The 19847-nt window shown below is 41.1% G+C and overlaps 1 protein-coding gene across 5 annotated transcripts in view; it reads right to left on the bottom strand.

Annotated features, from left to right (window-relative positions):
• The window catches only part of slc4a5a (solute carrier family 4 member 5a), a 154902-nt gene that overhangs the window by 77646 nt on the left and 57409 nt on the right, over positions 1-19847 (bottom strand). For all 5 annotated transcript variants that reach the window (XM_039768436.1, XM_039768435.1, XM_039768438.1 and 2 more), the window contains exons 9-13: positions 19330-19385; positions 9167-9324; positions 8900-8987; positions 8650-8804; positions 1138-1266 (exon numbers count right to left, since the gene is read on the bottom strand). In XM_039768436.1, coding sequence (XP_039624370.1) covers positions 1138-1266; positions 8650-8804; positions 8900-8987; positions 9167-9324; positions 19330-19385 — 586 coding nt within the window. The remainder of the gene's footprint in view (positions 1-1137; positions 1267-8649; positions 8805-8899; positions 8988-9166; positions 9325-19329; positions 19386-19847) is intronic.

Here is a 19847-nt window from a genome sequence, read left to right as displayed (position 1 = left end):
CAATTCATCATAATAACTATTCATGGTGGCTCTAAAATCCGTACTGACCCCTACTCTCTCTTCTGTTTCTTTTTCCGGTTTTCTGCCTGCGCCACCACCACCTACTCAAAGCACCATGATGCCCCAGCATTGATGGACTAAAAGCCAGAAGTCCACGTGATCATCATCATCATCATCAAGTCCTTCCGTGAAAACCATAAATACAAAGAGGACTGTTTCATTTATGTTAGGTAGATTGCCCAGAGGGGACTGGGCGGTCTCATGGCCTGGAATCCCTGCAGATTTTATTTTTTTCTCCGGCAGTCTGGAGTTTTTTTTTGTTTTTTCTGCCCCCCCTGGCCATTGGACCTTACTCTTATTCTATGTTAATTAATGTTGCCTTATTTTATTTTCTTATACTGCACCTTGAATTCCAACTTCTTTTAGATTGACCACCAGTGTCTCACCTTGGACCTTATCAGAATCCTTCTCAAAATCAAGATCAATCATATCATGAGCATCTCTCCTATCATAAGATTTTGCTGATCTCTTGTAAAATTTCAGCATGTTGGCGAAACACAATAATCCACATTTAAACCCTTGTGGATTGTTCCGTAATCCAGCCATACTTGACACACATTGCTTGGTCTCTCCTTTAGTAATTGAAGGTCTTTCTTATAACCAGTTACTTGCTATAGAATGCGAGAAACAGAACTAAAAGTGACAATGAAATCCTACATCTTGAAAATCCAGATGGATCTTGGATTATAGCAGTGCAGATCCAGTTCAGTTGACCTGAACATTTCCTGAAGATGCATCCAGTGGAAATGCCCAGATACTGGGAATGGCTCCTTATAAGGAGACCAGTGGACAGACCCAGGAAACACTGCAGGTTCTACTTTTTAGAGTGCTCAAGGTTTCTTCATAGAGAGGTGTGCAGGTTTAGTCAGCTTGTTACTACTGTGACCCTCATCTGGTCAAGTATATCAAAAAAATGAGATCCAGTGAGACCTAATTAATTAAGTAGATATTAAGTTAATTCTCCAAGTCCTTATGGAACAACTGCCACATAAGCTTAATTGTTTTAGGTACCACATCTGCCTTAGCAATTTTCAAAACTGGTGCTTCGTAGTTAGTGCTTAGCTGGATTTAACATACTTGCCAGTCCAGATGAGTTCTTCTCCCAGCTCATGGGGGGCAGGCATTTCCTCATCTTCACTGCCCACACCTCCTCCTCCAGCTGAGCCATTCATCTGCCCAGGTTCATTAAGGGAGAAGACAGACTTCCTAGACAAAGAAAAGAAAAAGAGCCAACATGGTGCCAACATATTTGAAGCTGTACTGTGAATACAAGATTGCAATTGCAACTTAACAATGAAATGTTACAGTCACATCTCAGCTTCTGCTGATGGGCCCATTCGGTAATGCACTGAGGTGTCCTCAGGACTGTTCTCTGATCTAAGTTGCACTGAGTTTGAAACCAACTCTGATGGAGGGCCTACTTTGCACTTCCTGCCTGCTTTGCTAATTCAAGGACAATGAAGCCTGGTCTGGCAGCAAGAAACATAAATTAGGACTGGAGGAAGAAGGTTCACCCTGATTATTATTACAGAATTATAAGAGAAAATAAAAATGATTTCTGCATTTTGTTGAAGACATTGTTTTAACCTAAAACAGTGGTTTATAATTCCTTGTACGTTCTAGCATCTTTATGGATTACTGCAACAGCACAACTAGGTCAAACGAGATTTAGCAGTGAACTTTCATTTATGCTTGTTACTGAATTTACTCATCCAGTTCTAACTAGCTTATCCACTTCAGAGTTGCGGGATCAAAACATTAAACCCTGCAAACATCTTTGTAGGTCAGCAGAGAAGCTGTTAGCGCTGCCACCTCTCAGCTCCAGAGCACCAGGTTTAAATGGGAAAAATGACTGTTGTCAGTTTGCACAGTGGTGTGCAGCTTAGAGGAAATGTGTATATGAATACTGGGCTGGAGTGGACCCCAATATGGACTGGGATACCACCCAGGACAGGATCCTGCCTTGGACCAAATGCTGCCAGCAGAAGTGTATTTGTGAAAAGGTCAATGGTCCATGATCCGTTTTCATAGATTTGTCTTAAAATATGGTTGGAGTTACAGATATGAGCAAACACAATCTGTTTTAACCAATAATGCATGAATTATGGTTTTGTTTTTGTACATTGAAAACATCATTCAAACATTTGCAGGTGTAGCTTGGGAAAATGATTTGAACCTCTAGGCCAGTGAAAGGCAACCTTTTTCGAGTTGCTGTGCAAAAATTTTCTTTCACGGTGCACATAAATACAGTCGTGACGAGAATAAACTATGAATTTTTCTAGATAAAGTTTACTTAAAATTACCGTAAATAAAAAGTGAGTGATAATCATTGAGAATTAAATTACAAGGAAGTATCGAATGCTTGTGTCACAACAAAATGTTTTTCACCACAAAGAACTGGAAAAGGTCACTGAGTTTACAAAGTTTACTGTGTTGATCAGCGGTGTCAGAGCGAAAATAAGGTTAATTTTTCCATAGTAATACCGTGATGATTAAGTGGTGAGAGCTGCAGCTACAGCGATACTCTCTCGTCGGCAAGAGCCGAAATGTAGCGTTCGTATTTTCTCGTTCTATATTTGCTCCTCCTTCTTCTATCCGTACAGTGAGCGAGATCTTCTAACAACGAGACTTTTTAAGTCTCACGAGATGTGTTTTTGACACCACTGGTGTTGATATTATGATGAATGGTGAACAATGAAAATTTTAACTTGCATTCAAAATAAATACATTTGTTTATTCAACAATCTGATTAACTGTTTTTCCAACATAAAATATTTTTTTTAAACATTATCTTTTTAATCAACCAAAAGTTCAAAAACAGTAGCGATTTTAAATATTTTACAAAAGTTTTCGCGGCGCCCCTAAAAAATTCCACGGTGCACCGGTTGCCCGACAATGCTCTAGGCGCTAGGCCATGGGTGTCAAACTCCAGGCCTGGAGGGCCACAGTGGCTGCACGTTTTCATTCTTACCCTTTTCCCTATCAGTGACCAGTTTTAACTTCTTTTCTCTTCATTATAATAGCCCTGTCTTTAAGGATTCAGTCCTTTGAATTGATTCTTTTTTTTCATTAAATAACAGTCAAACAGAAATGACAAATGAAAACTGGGTCTTCAAACTCCAGCCAATTTCACTCCAACGAGTTTCTTAATGAGAAGCTGATTCTTTCTGTTAATTAAACTCGTTATTTAATTCCATGGCTTGTTGCTGCTCTCATTCTGCCACAGCAGACATTTCGAAAACCGTTGATTTTCTGCTTTTTATAAGAACCGTCAAAATGTTTTGGTGATCTGAGAGATCAACCTTACTGAGACCTTCACCTTTCTTTATTTTCAGATATTGTGTGGTGGGCAGAGGTGAGGTGGCCATGTGGTGGCTTGTTTTGTGTCTCATTATTGTTTGGCTGCTAATAAGGTAAGAGAAACAGCTAAGGGTTAACTGAGTCAAGTTAATTAAAACTAAGGCAAAAGAAGTTAATTGGCAGCAAAAGTGAATGAAATGAATATGTTTAGAATGAAAACCTGCAACCACTGCGGCCATCCAGGACGAGTTTGACACCCCTGCCCTAGGATGATGACTTCAACAAACGCCAACGGCAGTCAGGAGCTTTCAAACCAGGAGTCCAGCCAATGAAATGGAATTGGGGTTGGGGTTTAAAGATACTTTGACCAATAAAAAAGAGCCCAACATTTTGATCTTGCTATTCACAAGAAGCACCTGCTGGTGCAAATAAAAAGAGATCTCAGAACTTCAATGATCAACAATTGTTGATTTGTGTAATGCTGGAAAGAGTTATAAAGTCTTTTCAAAGAGTTTAGATATTCATCAGTGCACGTTTAGACAGACTGTGTATAAATGGACCTTACTCCCTGTGTTGGCTGGGATTGGCTCCAGAAGACCCCCATGACCCTGTAGTTAGGATATAGTGGGTTGGATGATGGATGGATAGATGTAATTGGAGACAATTTAGCACTGTGGCTGCTCTTCCTATAAGTGGATGCCCAGCCAAGATGACTCAAAAGTCACAGCACAGAATGGTCAATGAGGTAATAAAAAGAGCTGTAGAGTAACAGCTAAAGGTTTCAAGGAATCATTGCATTTCTGTTCATAAGTCTAGCAAATGGAAAACACTAAACAGGCCATAACAGGTCATGACTGTCCATGACAGAGCAGCAAGGATTGATTGTCAACTCTCACAGGCACACAAGTCCGCTCCAGTGACCAAAGACAAAAACAGACCTGTCCGATTCTTTTAGGAATACTGATGTGTAACTTTGCTGTGAGCTGATAAGAGATGACAGCTGGTTAAAATCAAATTCAGCTGCTACAACACACAGTGTGTGGTATTGCAAGCCTCATTTCTGAGTGTGAGGTTATACAGACATGTTTCATTATAGTCCCTCTGCTTCGAAGTGCAAAGTTATGCAAAATCATGTCAGAAGTGTAAAATTTGTTTTATGAGTTAGTTTTATGAGCTCTCTGAACATGAAAGGGACTTGCAATGATTTTCAGAGTACTTTGAGGACAGAATAACCAAGAGCTGATCAAGGGTATTGCACCATCATCATGATGGAGGTACATGTGTGGTGCAGAAGAGCTTAACATATTAAACTGCAACGCAAGAACAGATCTGTCTGAGAGACTGAACATCTGGCACTGTCAGGGTGTGGAGTGTGGATTGTCACCTGTGGATTTCCTTCCACTTTGGCATACAAGATTATTTAACAGCAACATTTTAAACATTATAATATTGAACTGCATTAACTGCCTACTTCTCTGAATTGCATTTTATTTACTCTAACACTGAAGTGCATTAATTAGGTTAGCAAGTTAGGAGGTGGACACAGATTTCTATACAGTAGCAAAATAGAATAAAGTGCAGGTTGTATAGAATTGATATGGTACTACAATACAGAATAAAATTGTATGGGCCATATAGAATGAATACAGTGGCATGTGGAATTTAATAAAGTATAGAATTAAGTGTGGGGTTTATAGAATTGATACAGTGGCATGATGTAAAATGCATTATGGACTGTATAGAGTTGATACCGTAAAGTACAGTTGATTGTGTAGAATGCTTACAATTACACAATATAGAACAGGGGTTTCCAGCTCCTCTCCTAGAGGTCTACCGTGTCTTCAGGTTTTCTTTCCTACCACTTTCTTCGTCAGTGACCAATTTCTGCTGTTATTTGACCTTTTCCCTTTATTCTAATTGACTTTTTTAAGATTCATTTCTCTGACTTGCTTCTTTCTTCCTTAAAAGGCAAATGATATGTGAGCCATGTCTGGGCCTCAAATTCCAACCAGTTTCACTCCAACCAGTTCCTTAATTAGAAGGCGATTCTGGTTGTTAGTTAAACCTGTGATTTAATTCCATGGCTTGTTAGCTTACTCGTTCTGCAACAGAAGACATTTCCAAAACTGTTGATTTCCTTTTTACTAAGACCACCGTTAAAATATTTTGTGGACTTTAACATTACCGAGGCCTTTACGTTTCTTTATTTTTAGATTAGCTGAAATACCCAGCGTTGCCCGGGAGGAAATAAAGTGTTTTTTTTTTATTGTTTGAGAAAATATAATTAAAAAAACCCCACAACTTTAAAAATAAAAAGAAATTAACAAACAATGAAGAGGGCCTAGGGTTTGTTTCCTGCCTTGCGCCCTGTGTTGGCTGGGATTGGCTCCAGCAGACCCCCGTGACCATGTAGTTAGGATATAGCGGGTTGGATAATGACTGACTGACAATGAAGACTCACTAAATGTGCTTGTCTTACAGTCTTCTGGGTAGGGTAGGGGGTAAACTTGCAGTCTTGAATGCATGTTATCATCCAGTTGACGCCCGGAACTGACCAACTCTATTTCATTTCAAAAGCAACAGGGGTGAAGCAGGTGGTACTCAAGCATAAATAATGTTGGCAGTCACCTCCAGTTCGCCCTCTGGTGGTCGTTCCGAGTGTCACCTGGATGAAAACATGTATACAAGACCACAAGATCACCCCCCACCCTACGCAGAAGAGGGTGAGTTAGGGTTGATTTCACCCTACAGTATTTATAGTTGACCAACGAGAAACACGTGTACAAGTTTCATGAAAATCGCTCCAGCCGTTCGGACATGATGCTGGAACATACATACATACATAGACACATTTACTTTTATATATAGAGATAGATATTGTATGACAGACACAGGTTTAGCTGGTTATGTGTTGGCTCACTTTGTATCTCGTTATTGTTTGGCTGCTAATTAAAGAAAAGTGAACGATTCAACAGTCTGTGACTTAAATTGTCTATAACAAATGAGGCAAAAAAGTCAATTAGCAGTAAAAACTGGTAACTGAAAAAGAAAATGGTTAGATAGAAAAACTACAGCCACAGTAGCCCTCCAGGATTGCAGTTGGACACCCCTGAAATAGAATAATGGATAGGCCATGAACCCTAAATGCTGTTAAGGGTCAGAGTAAAAGATAATTATACTTCTGTTTACTATACTCACAGAGACTTTATGCATTTGTTAGGCCAGCGTGTGAAAAGACCGTTCCAATAGATTTGATACAGCAGCACAATATACAGAATGCAGTATAAGCTGTGTATCCTGTTAAAGATCTGTGTTAAAGAAAATGAGACATTGTGGACTCAAGGGGGTGCCAGTGAGCCCCGAACAACAGACACAGCTACCACAGACGCAGTTCCAAGTTAAAACAAAGTTATTTTATTCTATAACAGTACCTTGATAGGTTTTAGGTTAGTCCACAGAGTATAATCTAATAAATCAAATGCCTTTCCACCACCTTCCACTCCCCAGTGAGTGTTGTTTTCTTCCCACCGACTTTAACTCCTACAGTAGATGGTGATGAGGTGGCTTCTTTTATGCCAGACCCGGTATTACTTCCAGTGATACAGCATTGCTCATCCCTAAAGTGGGGATGGTGTTCTCCTGCAGCGCCTCTGGCGGCACCCAAGTACCGCAACTGGGCTGTCCATCAGGACTTCAGCACCCAATATGCCCTGCAGGTGTACAAACAGGAGTTCCACCAGAGGAATGCTGGTCTCGGGAAGCAATCTCCCTCTGTCCTGCATTTTTGGCCCTTCAGCTGGTTAAGGATTTACCCTCCATCCCAGTTGAGATGCCAGTCCATCGTTTATGGTACTTAAGACATATAATGTTAAAAGAATTGCACAGGTAAGAAAAGGTATACACTCACTGGCCACTATATTAGGTACACCTGTTCCACTGCTTGTTTATGCAAATATCTAATCAGCCAATCACATGGTAGCAACTCAATGCATTAAGGTTTGTAGACATTGTCAAGACGAACTGCTGAAATTCAATCTGAGCATCAGAATGGGAAAGACAGGTGATTTAGGTGACTTTGAACATGTTGTTGGTGCCGGAGAGGCTGGTCTCAGATTTCAGAAACTGCTAATCTACTGGGAATTTCTCTCACAGTCATCTCTTGGGTTTAAGGAGGCAGTTCTCTGAGTGATGCAGGAGGTCAGAGGAGAATGGCCAGACTGGTTTGAGTTGATAGAAAGGCAACAGGAAGTCAAATAACCACTCGTTACAACCAAGGTATGAAAAAGAGCAACAGGGGACCACACCGGGTGCCACCCCTGTCAGCTAAACACAGTCAACTGAGGCTACAGTTCACACAGGCTCACCAAAATTGTACAATAGAAGATTGAAAAACATTGCCTGGTCGGATGAGTCTCGATTTTTGATGCAGCTGTTGGAGGGCCAGAATTTTAAGTCAACATCATGAAAGCATGGATCCATCCTGCCGTGTATCAACGGTTCAGGTTGGTGGTGGTGGTGTAATGGTGTGGGAGATATTTTCATAGCACACTTTGTGCCCCTTATTACCAATTGAGCATCGTTTAAATGCCATAGTCTGCCTGAGTATAATTGCTGACCATGTCCATCCTGTTATGACTGCAGTTTACCCATCTTCTGATGTCCACTTCCAGCAGGACAATGTGCCATGTCACAAGGCTCAGATCATCTCAAGCTGGTTTCTTGAACATGACAATGAGTTCACTGTATTCAAATGGTCTCCATATTCACCAGATCCCAGTTCAGTAGAACACTTCTGGGATGTGGAGGGAATGGGAGATCCACATCATGGATGTGTAGCCAACAAATCTGCAGTAACACTGTGATCCTATCATGTCAGTATGGACCAAAATCTGGAGGAATGTTTCCAGCACCTTGTTGAATCTATGCCATAAAGAATTAAACAGTTCTGAAAGCAAAAGAGGGTCCAACCCGGTAGTAGCAAGGTGTACCTACTAAAGTGGCCGGAGAGTACATATCTTAAGGAGAGGTGTCCCCAAAAGCCTTTCCACAGTAAAGCAATGAGTTCCCTCAAACTGCACTACATTTCTGCGGTATGAGTATATGTGGCCGGGCTTGAGCAGACCCTTGTGAAATGCTGGTTTACCACCTAGGATTTGGTCCTCTGTTGCAATGAACTGGCCTGAGGGTATTTAGAAAATGAACATAACACAGTATTTAGAAAGCTAACTTTCACGGGTAAACATACCATACATTTTAACTTTATGTGTGTCATCTTTATATTTCACTCACCTCTTTTCTGCTGAAGGAACCTTCTTTGGAGGCTCAATGCGGATGGTGGGATCCCACTCTCCTGGGGGAAGCACAATGACCTCATCTAAGAACTCATCAATCCCAGCAATTAGATCGTCTCTGTCTCGAGCTTTATAGGCAACATCACTGAACAGCTGCAAAAATCCAGAGAGATACAAAACCACAATGGCACAATAACACTTTTAATCTCCCTTCCCTTAATCCCTGAAAACTTCTTTCTTGGGCTTACGTCGTCCACCATGAGGGTTGCAATAGCTCTTCCAATTTCATTATAAGACTTGGCTTTTCCTTGGGGTCCCAACAGAACAAAGAGGAATCTGGAAAAGGCAATCATAAGGAATGTGCTAAGTGAGGTTGTTTATCATCATTTCTGCTGTATTTTAAAAACATACCGCCAGTTAGTGAAAGCAGAAGGCGCTGGCACACAAGTAGTTTTCACTGGACCAACATAAGCTCAGAAAGCTACAAAGAGGTCTCCTTGCTCATTGAAGCTCACCTGGTAGGAACAGGAACTTCTGTAAGTCCCCCAAGGGTTGTGGACTGTGCCAGTCTTACAAAAGCAACGAAAGGCTTGTCGAGGAAATCAACCTCCCCAATCAGAACATTGGAAGCTTCAGCATCCCGAGGAATCTTCTTAATGAATTTGTTCTTCAACTGTAAGAAGTAGACACAATGAGACACACATTCACTGTGAAGTTTCTAGTTAGCCCTATTAAAATGGGCACTGCACTGATTTTAGATGGATCATAGTAATGTGTCAATTCAGTCTACATGTGCTATGCAGACTTGGAACAGGCGTATGACCATGTATCATGTAGTATCTTGTGGAATGTGTTCATAAATGTGGGGTTCTGGGACCCCAGCTACATGTCTCCTGGTCCCAGCATACAGTATGTGGAGCAAAACTTGTGTTTGCTTAGTTGGTGTTAAGTCAAAACTGTAGCTAAAAGTTGGAGAATAGTTTAGGAATCTAAGGGTTGCATCTCTGCTCTTTGCAGATGATGTTGTCATTTTGGCCTCATGAAACGGTTATTTCCACTGCTCACTGGAGCAGTTCACAGCTGAGTGTGAGACCACTAGGATGAGAATAAGCACCTCCATATCATAGGCCAAATCAGGGGATTGTTGTCTTCAGATAGAAAAATGAGCAGCTGATCCAAGTGGAGAAGTTCAAGAGTGAACTAGAGGAGAGTGTGAGATTAACCAATGAGTGGCAGAATGTTTGTGCATGTTGTACTGGACCATTATAGTGAAGAGGAAGGTAAGTCCTTGGTCAAGAAATTTGATGTAATGGTTAATCTACATGCCCATCCTCACCAATATCACCACATTGTAGTGACCAAAAAAAAGAGAAATAGCAAGTACAAGTGTCCAAAATGAGTTTCTTGCACAGAACTGCTGTTCTCAGTCTCAGTGACAGGGTGAGGAACTCAGAGTATAACCACCCGATCACGGGGAGCCAGCTGAGGTGGTTTGAGCTTGAAGTTAGCATGTGCTGAGACATGGCACACTAGAATAAGACCCAGGAACAGACCTTAGACATTATGGAGAGATTATATGTCTCAAATTGTGGAGGAGAATCTTGGAATTCTCCAGAAAGTGTTGTAAGAAGTTGATGACGATAGGGTTTTTCTGATTTATCCAGCTTAGCATGTTGCCACCATGACCCAAATCAGGATATGTAGAATGAATTTGAATAAATGAATGAATGAATTAAAAAAAGGTTTGGCAGTTTACAAAAAGTTTACTGACTTATTTCTTTACTTTAAATTTATAATTACACATATTCAAAAGCTATCAACATAAAACTTAACCTTCATCTATCTTGAAGCTCCTGTACACTACATTAGCTTGTGGCCATCTATATAAAACTGGAAAACACTTTCTCTTGGTCAGCATTAAAATACAGACTTTATACATGTTAAATGCAAATGACAAAGGAAACATGTGGTCCTAAATAGATACAAAATCAGATCTTAAATATACTGTACCAGGTCTGTGCCCATGCTTACTTACTTCACAATGTCCCACTCTTTAGCTGTTCATTGTGCAGAATGGAAAATTACCAAATTAGCCTGGTTGCAAAAGAAAGGTTCCCTTAGCCTGGATAATTATAACATCTCATCTTTAGAATGTAGTTAAGTCTCAACACTACTAGTGTATCATGTTGCCAGCAGTGAAAGAAATCCCACTACTTACACCATGAGTTTAACAGTTTGCACCTCACCTGCAACAAAAGATTCCCGTCCAGGAACTGAAACTATGAGCTTGCAAAGAGAACATAGTCAAAGAAGCAATGTATCCTGATAAAATAAAACACAATCTCCTTAGCCTGGGATGGTATAATCACAATTCTGCAATGGGTAGTGGCATCAAAACTATTAAAATGTTAGAACAATTTTAATGAGAACAGGCCATTCAGCCTTACGGGTTCATCCATCTTATTTACCTTGATGGGCTATGATAACATCAAGTTGAGATATGAAGGTCTCTAAAGTCCTACTTCTCCACCCCACTATTTGGTGATTTATCCAATTTGTCTGTAGTTCTTTGTGTAAAGAAAAAAATGTCAACCATTTGTGAGAAATCTGCCATTAAACAAATATTCAAGAATGTTTTTGTTGAAGAGTTTATTTTAAAGTAACAGCTGCACTTATATATCCTTATAATTTTGAACAATTTGATGTGGCAGACAACTGGGGACCTTGCCCAACCGTAATGCCTGGAGAAGGAAAAGACTGGGAGAGGGGCAATATCTTCCCCATGACACAAGAGGGCACCACCCCCTGGATAACATCAAGGCCATTGGAACCTTGGAAGCGCAACCCTATTGGGGTCCGTCGCCACCGCCAGGGGGCGTCTGGATGATCCCAAAGCCCTGGATGGCAGTACTTCCGCCACACATCCGAGTGCAACATAAAAAGGGCCGCCTCACATTATTCGGGAAGTCAGAGTTAGGAGGAAGAAGACGGAGCTTGCGAGTGCAGGAGTGAGGGCGGCAGAGGAGAAGAAAAGAAGGAATTGTGAGCTAATTATAGCTATTTGTAACATTGTGTGATGCTGAAGGAAAAGAAGAAAATAAATGTGTGTGTGTTTTGGACTTTTGGCCGTCTCAGTGTCTGTCTGTGTTCGGGATTCTATTACAGCCTCTTTGTTCACACTAAAAAGGTTCAAGTCTGTCTTCATAGCTCATACCTCTCCGTCCCAGAATCAGCCTAGTTGCTGTTCTCTGTAGTTTCTCTAACACTGCAATGAATTTTTTCAATATGGAGACCAAAACTGAACACAGTAGACCAGGTGAGGCCTCATTAGAGTGCCATACGCCATAAGTCAAACATAACAGCCCTTGACTTGTACTCCACACATCATGCTATGCAATCTGTTAATCTTCTTGATCACGTCTGTGCATTGCCTGGATGTAGATGGTGACTCCTTGGTCCTTCTTATAAGGTGTACTTTTAAGTTTCAGACCTCCCATAGTGTATTCATATCTAACATGTCTACCTACATGTAATACCTTACATTAACTTACAATAAATTTCATCTGCCATAAAGCTGCCCAACCATGTATTCTGTCTAAGCCTGTTGATTTAGCTGATTTTCCATGTAGTCTGGCATCATCTGCAAGCTTAACCGGCTTATTGTTTATGTTGTTTCTAGCAGAATTTGTTTTTCTGAAACATCAATCCATCCATCATTCAACCCGCTATATCCTAACTACAGGGTCATGGGGGTCTGCTGGAGCCAATCCCAGACAACACAGGGCGCAAGGCAGGAAACAAACCCTGGTCAGGGCGCCAGCCCACCACAGGGTGTGCACACACACACACACACACACACACACACCAAGCACACACTAGGGACAATTTAGGATCGCCAATGCACCAAACCTGCATGTCTTTGGATTTTCTGAAACATACAGGACCTTTTTAATTTTTCTTTGCTTGTCAAATTATGTGAGTTACTGTTTACGTTTTGGAAGCTGCTGGTCTTCTCTCTAAAATGTATTATCTTTGAATGGGTACACTTTTCTAAAAATGTGTGGAATGTTATGGATAAAGTATTGTGAGGGGATGAACTGACATCCCAGCTGGATTGGAGACTGCTTCCTTACCTGGCCAGGAGGCCTTGATAACAGAATGCCAGCGAGGGACTGATAATATCTCTTTTTCATGAGAGGACCTGGAGGTAGAAGGATGTTACAGTGGTTCATCAGGAGTGGCATCCTAAAAGCCACTGAGCGACACCTGGGATGAGTTTTGGAACCGAGAAGAACAGCACAGTGGCTAACTGCCTGCTATGGACATGCTGTACACTGGGAGACAGCATCCCATCTGGCAAGCCCCAGTATAGACATCTGCAGGGCAACATGGGAATTGTGGTCCCATGAGCCTACCCTGCTGGGTTCTATGGGGGGCATCAAGAAGAGCTCATAATGATGAAACAATGATTACGGTGGTCCTGTCTGACTCACAACAGTAGCCTGTTTTAACTCTTTTCCAAAAAAATGCAGTTTTCTGAAATGCACCCAAATCAAGCATCTCACACATAACAGTTGACAGTTGGCAGGAATGTAAGGCAGGCAGGCTATCTTTGTGTGACGGGGGGCAAGGACGGCAGCAGCAGTTACAGTTGCAGTGCATCGCAATCTGGTTTGTACCGCATGTCTTTATGAGTGGCGGTCTTCATCTACACAAATGTGTTCGGCACCATGATCAGTTGGAGATCGATCAGCTGATGCCGATACCTCACTTTGTTTTTTCGACATCAATCTCCAGATCACTTGCATCAAACTCGGAGTCCGACAACTCAGAGCCCAATTCAGCGATAATATACAAAACATCGTCCAAGGAGTATTTTGCTTTGTGCATTCGATCTCTCGCTAGATGTCGATGCCATTTTTGTTGTTGTTTGCTCTTCACTGCTCCTGCAAGTGCAGGGAATCTCGGCCAAACCAACGAAGCTAACTTTCCTTCTAGCAAAGAGAGTCGAACTAAAACATAACGGCGAGTTTTGTCACCGTTGGCAGTAGCTTACTGCTCTCAACCCCTCCTGTTGACAGAAGTCGACATCTGCCCTGAAAGAGTTAAGCACCAGAAGTACTCCTGAGTTGAAAGAGAGCCCTCTGCTTGACTTGGGGAAGATGCAGTTGGGTGGGGAAGAAGAACAAATCTGGCTTGGGAGAGTGGAGATAGAAAAAAAGAAATGGAAGAAAGAGAAAGAGTTGTGCTGTATTTTGAACAAAAGAAGCCTGTATGAACGTATTGTTTAAATTAAACACACTTTAATTGAACTGCGATTGTGGTTGTGCAATTGTGTCTGGGGGTCTGGGGCTCAGCGTTGCCCCCTACAAGCCACAGTATCTAAGCCTGTCATTATTCCAACTGCCTGTGCCCCAGAGCTGCAGGTTTTCCCTTTATGTGGAAATGCAACTGGCAACACGGACAACAGCTTTACACTTGGAATCTATTAAAGCTGCTTTGAGTAGTAAACTGTGCATTTCTTTCATTATTAATGAACAATAATTTATTGTTCCTTATCTAAGCTCTTGCAAAACAGGTCCAGGTCATTTATGAAGCTCTTTTCTTTTCATGCCATTCATGATAATGAATTCCAGAATTTATCCTACAAAATCTGAAAGGAATGTTTCTTCTATTGCTGACCTGGAGAAATAAAGCACATCATATGATGGAGGCACACTTTTGCCAATAGTGTTTTTTTTTATGTTTCTCATCTGTTTCCTGCATAATCTGGCCAAGAAAATTTAACTGCCACATTAATTTTATTGAACCGCATTCATCTTTTTTACATAATATAACACATGCTGTAGATATTTATGAAGTCAGAGCATGAAGCGAAAGCCTTTTACTATGAAGATGTATGAGCCTGTATCTGCATTAGAAGAAGTAGCCTTGTTTGTCAGCACATTTTGATCCGAGTTTGATACGTTCCTGTTTTGTTCTGTTTGTTTTTATACTGCGAAAACACAACTCCGCTGCAGTTGTCGCGTGACTGCCCATCAATGACAACTCTGTAAACTGCAGTCGGCTGGGAGTTAAGCGGTGATAGACTGTTGTCCCTCAGCTGTGTGTGCACCTTACTCACTTGTCCAAGCGCCATGCACCTTAGCGCCACTGATGTGGCTTTGCTCCAAATGTTTTCACCTGTTTCTTCAATGTTCATCACTCAAATAAAAAAAGGTGGTAGTCGGTTACTATGTAATGGCATGACAGAAGTCGTCAGGATGTTTTCAGAAATATTAGACCTTCAATATGAAATGTCATCTCAGTGACGGGCTTGGATGTCACAAATCGTTCATTTAGTAGATCAGACTTATTTAGCCATGTTTATTGATAAGCTATGATCACTCCCCTACTCTGGAGCCAACCTGATAGAAAGAAGTCCCATTTGGATGCGAGGTTATTCACACACCCCCAGAAAAAGTACCATACAGATTGAGTTTACAACCATGGAAGATTATGATTGTAATGGACTGAAATGCCTTTCATTAGGATGCAGTGGTTGAAATGCAAGTATTGGAGGGAATGATGAGACCATCAAGAAAGAATTTTGTTTGATCTCAAAAAAGGTTTTGGGAAAAACTGGACGACTTAGTAAGTGTAGGTAGTCTGTCCTCTACAGGGCTGGAGGAACACTGGGGATTCCATGTGTCATCAAGTATATCAAAAACTCTTGTGAGATCTCTGAGGAACAGGTCTAAATTCTTTTAGGATTTTTAATTACATCTAGAGTAGATGTCCAATTAATTATGTACAATGTATGCCAGCTTTATCATATGCATGTGTTGTTGTTATTTAACCATTTAGTCACATTTGACTTTTCTTGAGCCTTTCTACCTGAAACTGCTTCTCTAACTTCATTGAAGGTCATATGCATTGTCAGTAATGCTCTCTATCCATCTTAGTCTCTGTCATCCTCTACTTCTCTTGCCTTCAAATTTCCCTGACATGAGATTCTTCTTCAAAGAATCCTGTCATTTCAAATTGTTTTTTGTTTTTCTTTTACAAATTAAGACTTCCTATATCAATCATTGCTTAGTTGGATATTATTGATATCCACAGAACTCTTAACAGTTTTCTTCAGCACCAAAGTTCAAAAGCAACAATTCTTTTGCTTTTGGTTTTAGTGATATTTCAACTGTTGCAGCCATACCCGACTACTGCAAACACCATAGTTTTAACAATTGTCACACATGTGCGAGTAGGGGGACATTGTGTGGACCAAGTAAAGGCAATTCCACGCCAGGCCAGGGGAGGGCGGGGTGCACTAAACCTTCTCCATTTATCTCTACAGACCAGCCACGAGAAAACCTATCTGAGTCAGGAACGTCACTTCTGGTTCCGGCGCTCAAAAGAATGTCACTTCCGGTTCCGACACACAGGCCGATGTCAGAAGAACATTACTTCCGGTTACCCTACATCACTTCCGGTCTAATCACTTAAAGCTGCCATCTTTCCCAACCCTAATCAGTTTTATCTTGGACTCAGTACTCTCAACAACTCTGTTTTGTTTGAAAAAAACATTTGCAGCCAGGAATATTATACGGATGGCTGCCCCAAACCTTTTTTACGTGTTTTGAGTCTGTTCCTTTTCACACAATACAGAACTTTGTTAACAATGTGATGTCTCTGCTCTTTAATGTCTTGTCTAAATTTATCACAGCAGTCTTTACCCAAAACAAGCGTCCAGCTACAGAAACCTTGGAGGCAAGGAAAATAAACCAATTTACTGTTTGTTCTTCCTCTTCATCTATTAGCAAAGAATTGACTATGAATGTGACGAGGATGGACAGGATTAGAAATAAGCACATTAGAGGGTCAGCTCAGGTTGGAAGGTTGGGAGAAAAAATCAAAGAGGCGAGATTGCGTTTGTTTGGACATGTGCAGAGTAGAGGGGCTGGGTATATTGGGAAAAGGATGCTAAAGATAGAGCTGCCAGGCAAAAGGAAAAGAGGAAGGCCTAAGAGAAGGATGTGGTGAGAAAAGACAGGAAGATATGGAACAAGATGATCTGCTGTGGCAACCCCAACAGGGGCAGCCGAATGAAGAAGAATAAGAAGGAGACATAATCTTGTTGTGCAGAAAGCCAGGCTTCTCACTCTCTTCTTTCACTTTCACCAAAAGCTTTTTCAAATTCTTTACTTTGCTAAACGTTTACATACACTGGCTGACAAAGCATTGGCAATCACATTTGATTCTTCTAATGTTCTGATGCTCTGGTGATTGCGAAGGACCCATCCAGGTTTGATATTCACGCTTGATTCACTGAGGGGATAGGTGGGTCACGTTCAATTCACCATTCAAATGAATAACGTCATCAAATAAGAAAACAAACCTGTAACTTGCTGTTGAAATTCATAACTCAAAAGTTGTTTTACCAGGAACACTAAACTCTGTTGTCTGTTAACTCAGATGATGAGGAATTGTTTAGTGTGACCGATATATCGCCTTCCTTAGAAAACCTGTATTCCTCAAAATGATTACGCCTATGAAAACAAAAGTGCCATCGAAATCCTCCTGAATATTTCAACTAACTCAAATAAACTTCTAATAAGAAAACCGGTAAGAAAACCAAAGTATACATTTTGTAAAACCTAATATGAACCTGAAAAAGTTCATGAAAACACCACAGGAGAACAGAAAGAAATTGACATATTAGCATATTAGAGCAGACTGAGCTACTGAAATCTCTGCTTCGTTTTTTAACCTCGTCTTTCTGATTTTGTCATGACATCTGTGCCTTTTGACTTCCCTTTAACAAATCTCACAAATCTTTGCAAGATGTTTATCTCCTGGAGCCTCACGTATAAAATGTGCTTACACTCTGTCACACACGTGCGATTGGGAGACAGCTGAAGGGCCTAAATAATAGTAATTCCATGCCAGACCAGGGGGTGGTGGGGTGTGCTGACTGTCTCTCTCAATCTCTTGCAGACCATTCATGGGAAATCCTGCAGGGTTCTGTCACCACCGATGACGTTACTTCCAGTCTGTGACGATGGCACTTCCGTTTCCGATGTCAATAACAACGGCACTTCTGGTCCCGTGACGTCACTTCCGGTTCCAGACACCTGATTACATCATTTCCTTTACCGGCCTTTAAAGCCGCCATCTTACCTCCATACTATCAGTGCTATTTTGGACTCAAACCAGTGAACATCTCTGTTCATCCATCTATCCATCCATTATCCAACCCACTATATCCTAACTACAGGGTCATGGGGGTCTGCTGGAGCCAATTCCAGCCAACACAGGGCGCAAGGCAGCAAATAAACCCTGCCCTGCCCACTGCAGATCTCTGTTCAATATTGCTTAAATTTTGCAGCCTGGAAACAATGTACGGGTGGCTGTCCCACACCTTCCTGATGTCTGTGACTCATCTTTATGACAACTCGGAAACATGTTGGGATTTATAAAAGTTAAACATGGCGTGAAAATTGGCTTAATTCTACGGCAAATTTTGAACATCTATCAGTCTCAATGCAGGCTTCCTTGGTGTTGTCATTTTGATTAGCCTGAGTGGTCTGTGGTCTACCACTGCCATGGCGGGACAGTCCATAGCAATTCTCAGCCTATCATTTACATTTATTATGAAGAATTTTTGTGTTACACTTTAAGAAATGAAATACATGATTTTTTTGTGCATTGCATGTTTAATGAGGTACATAATGGCAAAACATTAAACTACCTATCTTGCTATCAATGATAAGGAATTTCTCATTTATTAAGATTTATTGCAAATGCTGTACTGATTAACAATGAAGAAGGCCAATGCTGAACTCTGACTTGGTAGTATGTACATGCATAAACTTAATAACCTCACTCATAGACAAAAGGCACAATATATACCAAGTAATGCCTATGAATGAAAAGACATTCCATACTATTCAAATCTTCTAACAAATAGCTTAATAATTATGCTTAATACTTAATAATTAAAATACACCTTTGATTCTTGGTCTGCCATTCAGCATGTTGTATGAGAGAGAGACAGGACAGGTTAGGAGCACACGCTGATAGAGCGCATTGCCGCACCCACCACACGACAAACCAACTCTGGATCCCAGATTAGGACCCGAGTGCAGCCATACAACAGGTGACACCTCAGCACCACACTAGTTCAGATGGACTGGAACAGTGTATGGATTTGTATGGCAGCTGGAGTGCCAATCCTGCCACCAACCCCCAAGTTTTTCCCTGTAGGTTGGATGAGCCTACTTGCAGGGATGGATGCAGATTAACGTCATACCCAGGACTGAGCAATTACAGGTTAAGGGCCTTGCTCAAGGGCTCAACAGAGCAGAGACCCTTTTGGCATTTTATGGGATTTGAACCGGCAACCTTCCGATTGCCAGTGCAGATCCCTAGCCTCAGAGCTACCATTCCGACCCATGTTGTATGGATGCCTATTATTCATTTATTACACAACTGCCCAGAAGTCACACTAAGTAAATGCAACTTGCACCTGTCTGTACAATCCACACTCAACAGTGGAGAAGGGACATCAGAAAACTAAAAATCAGAGAGCTGAATTTCTGCTACATTATTGTCACCTAGAAAGTTAATTTTGTTCCATATGACACTTCTTTATTCACTACATGAAAAAGAAAATGGGAAAATTGTGATGAACTGGTCTTACCTGGTCTGTACTGGGGGCATCTGAAATATCATTCATACTTCGGCTATGCGTGCCACCTAAACGAGAGGATGAACAAGCTTTATAAAGATCTGATCTTTAACAGTGACTGTGAGAGACAAAAAAATTGAATGAAAGAAAGTATTCAAATGGACAGAATAAGGAATGAGATCTGCTGAGCAGGAGAAAGAAAATGGGACAACATAAACAATGTGACAATAACAACGTGACACTAAGAGACAAAAGGAGGGAACATGGAAAATAAAATGAGATAATGTGAATTTCTGATTAGGTGTGAGCAAAATGCTGGGAATGGCAGAGAGAAAATGTATCTGATATTGTGAGTAGATGAGGGCCATATGAGGTGAAACAGGGGGACACCACATAAGACTCTCAAAAGCAAGGAAGAACAAAGACATCGCATGAAAGAGCTTTTAAAATGTTTTATTTTACATCTACAATGAAACTAATGAAGTTTAAGCTTCAGGTTCTCTAATCCCAGAGGGGCCTCAGACGCAACT

The sequence above is a fragment of the Polypterus senegalus genome, chromosome 11, assembly GCF_016835505.1.
Source record: "Polypterus senegalus isolate Bchr_013 chromosome 11, ASM1683550v1, whole genome shotgun sequence".
NCBI classification, from domain to species: domain Eukaryota; kingdom Metazoa; phylum Chordata; class Cladistia; order Polypteriformes; family Polypteridae; genus Polypterus; species Polypterus senegalus.
Note: the sequence above shows the minus strand (reverse complement) of the source record. Positions and strands in the feature narration are given on the sequence as shown.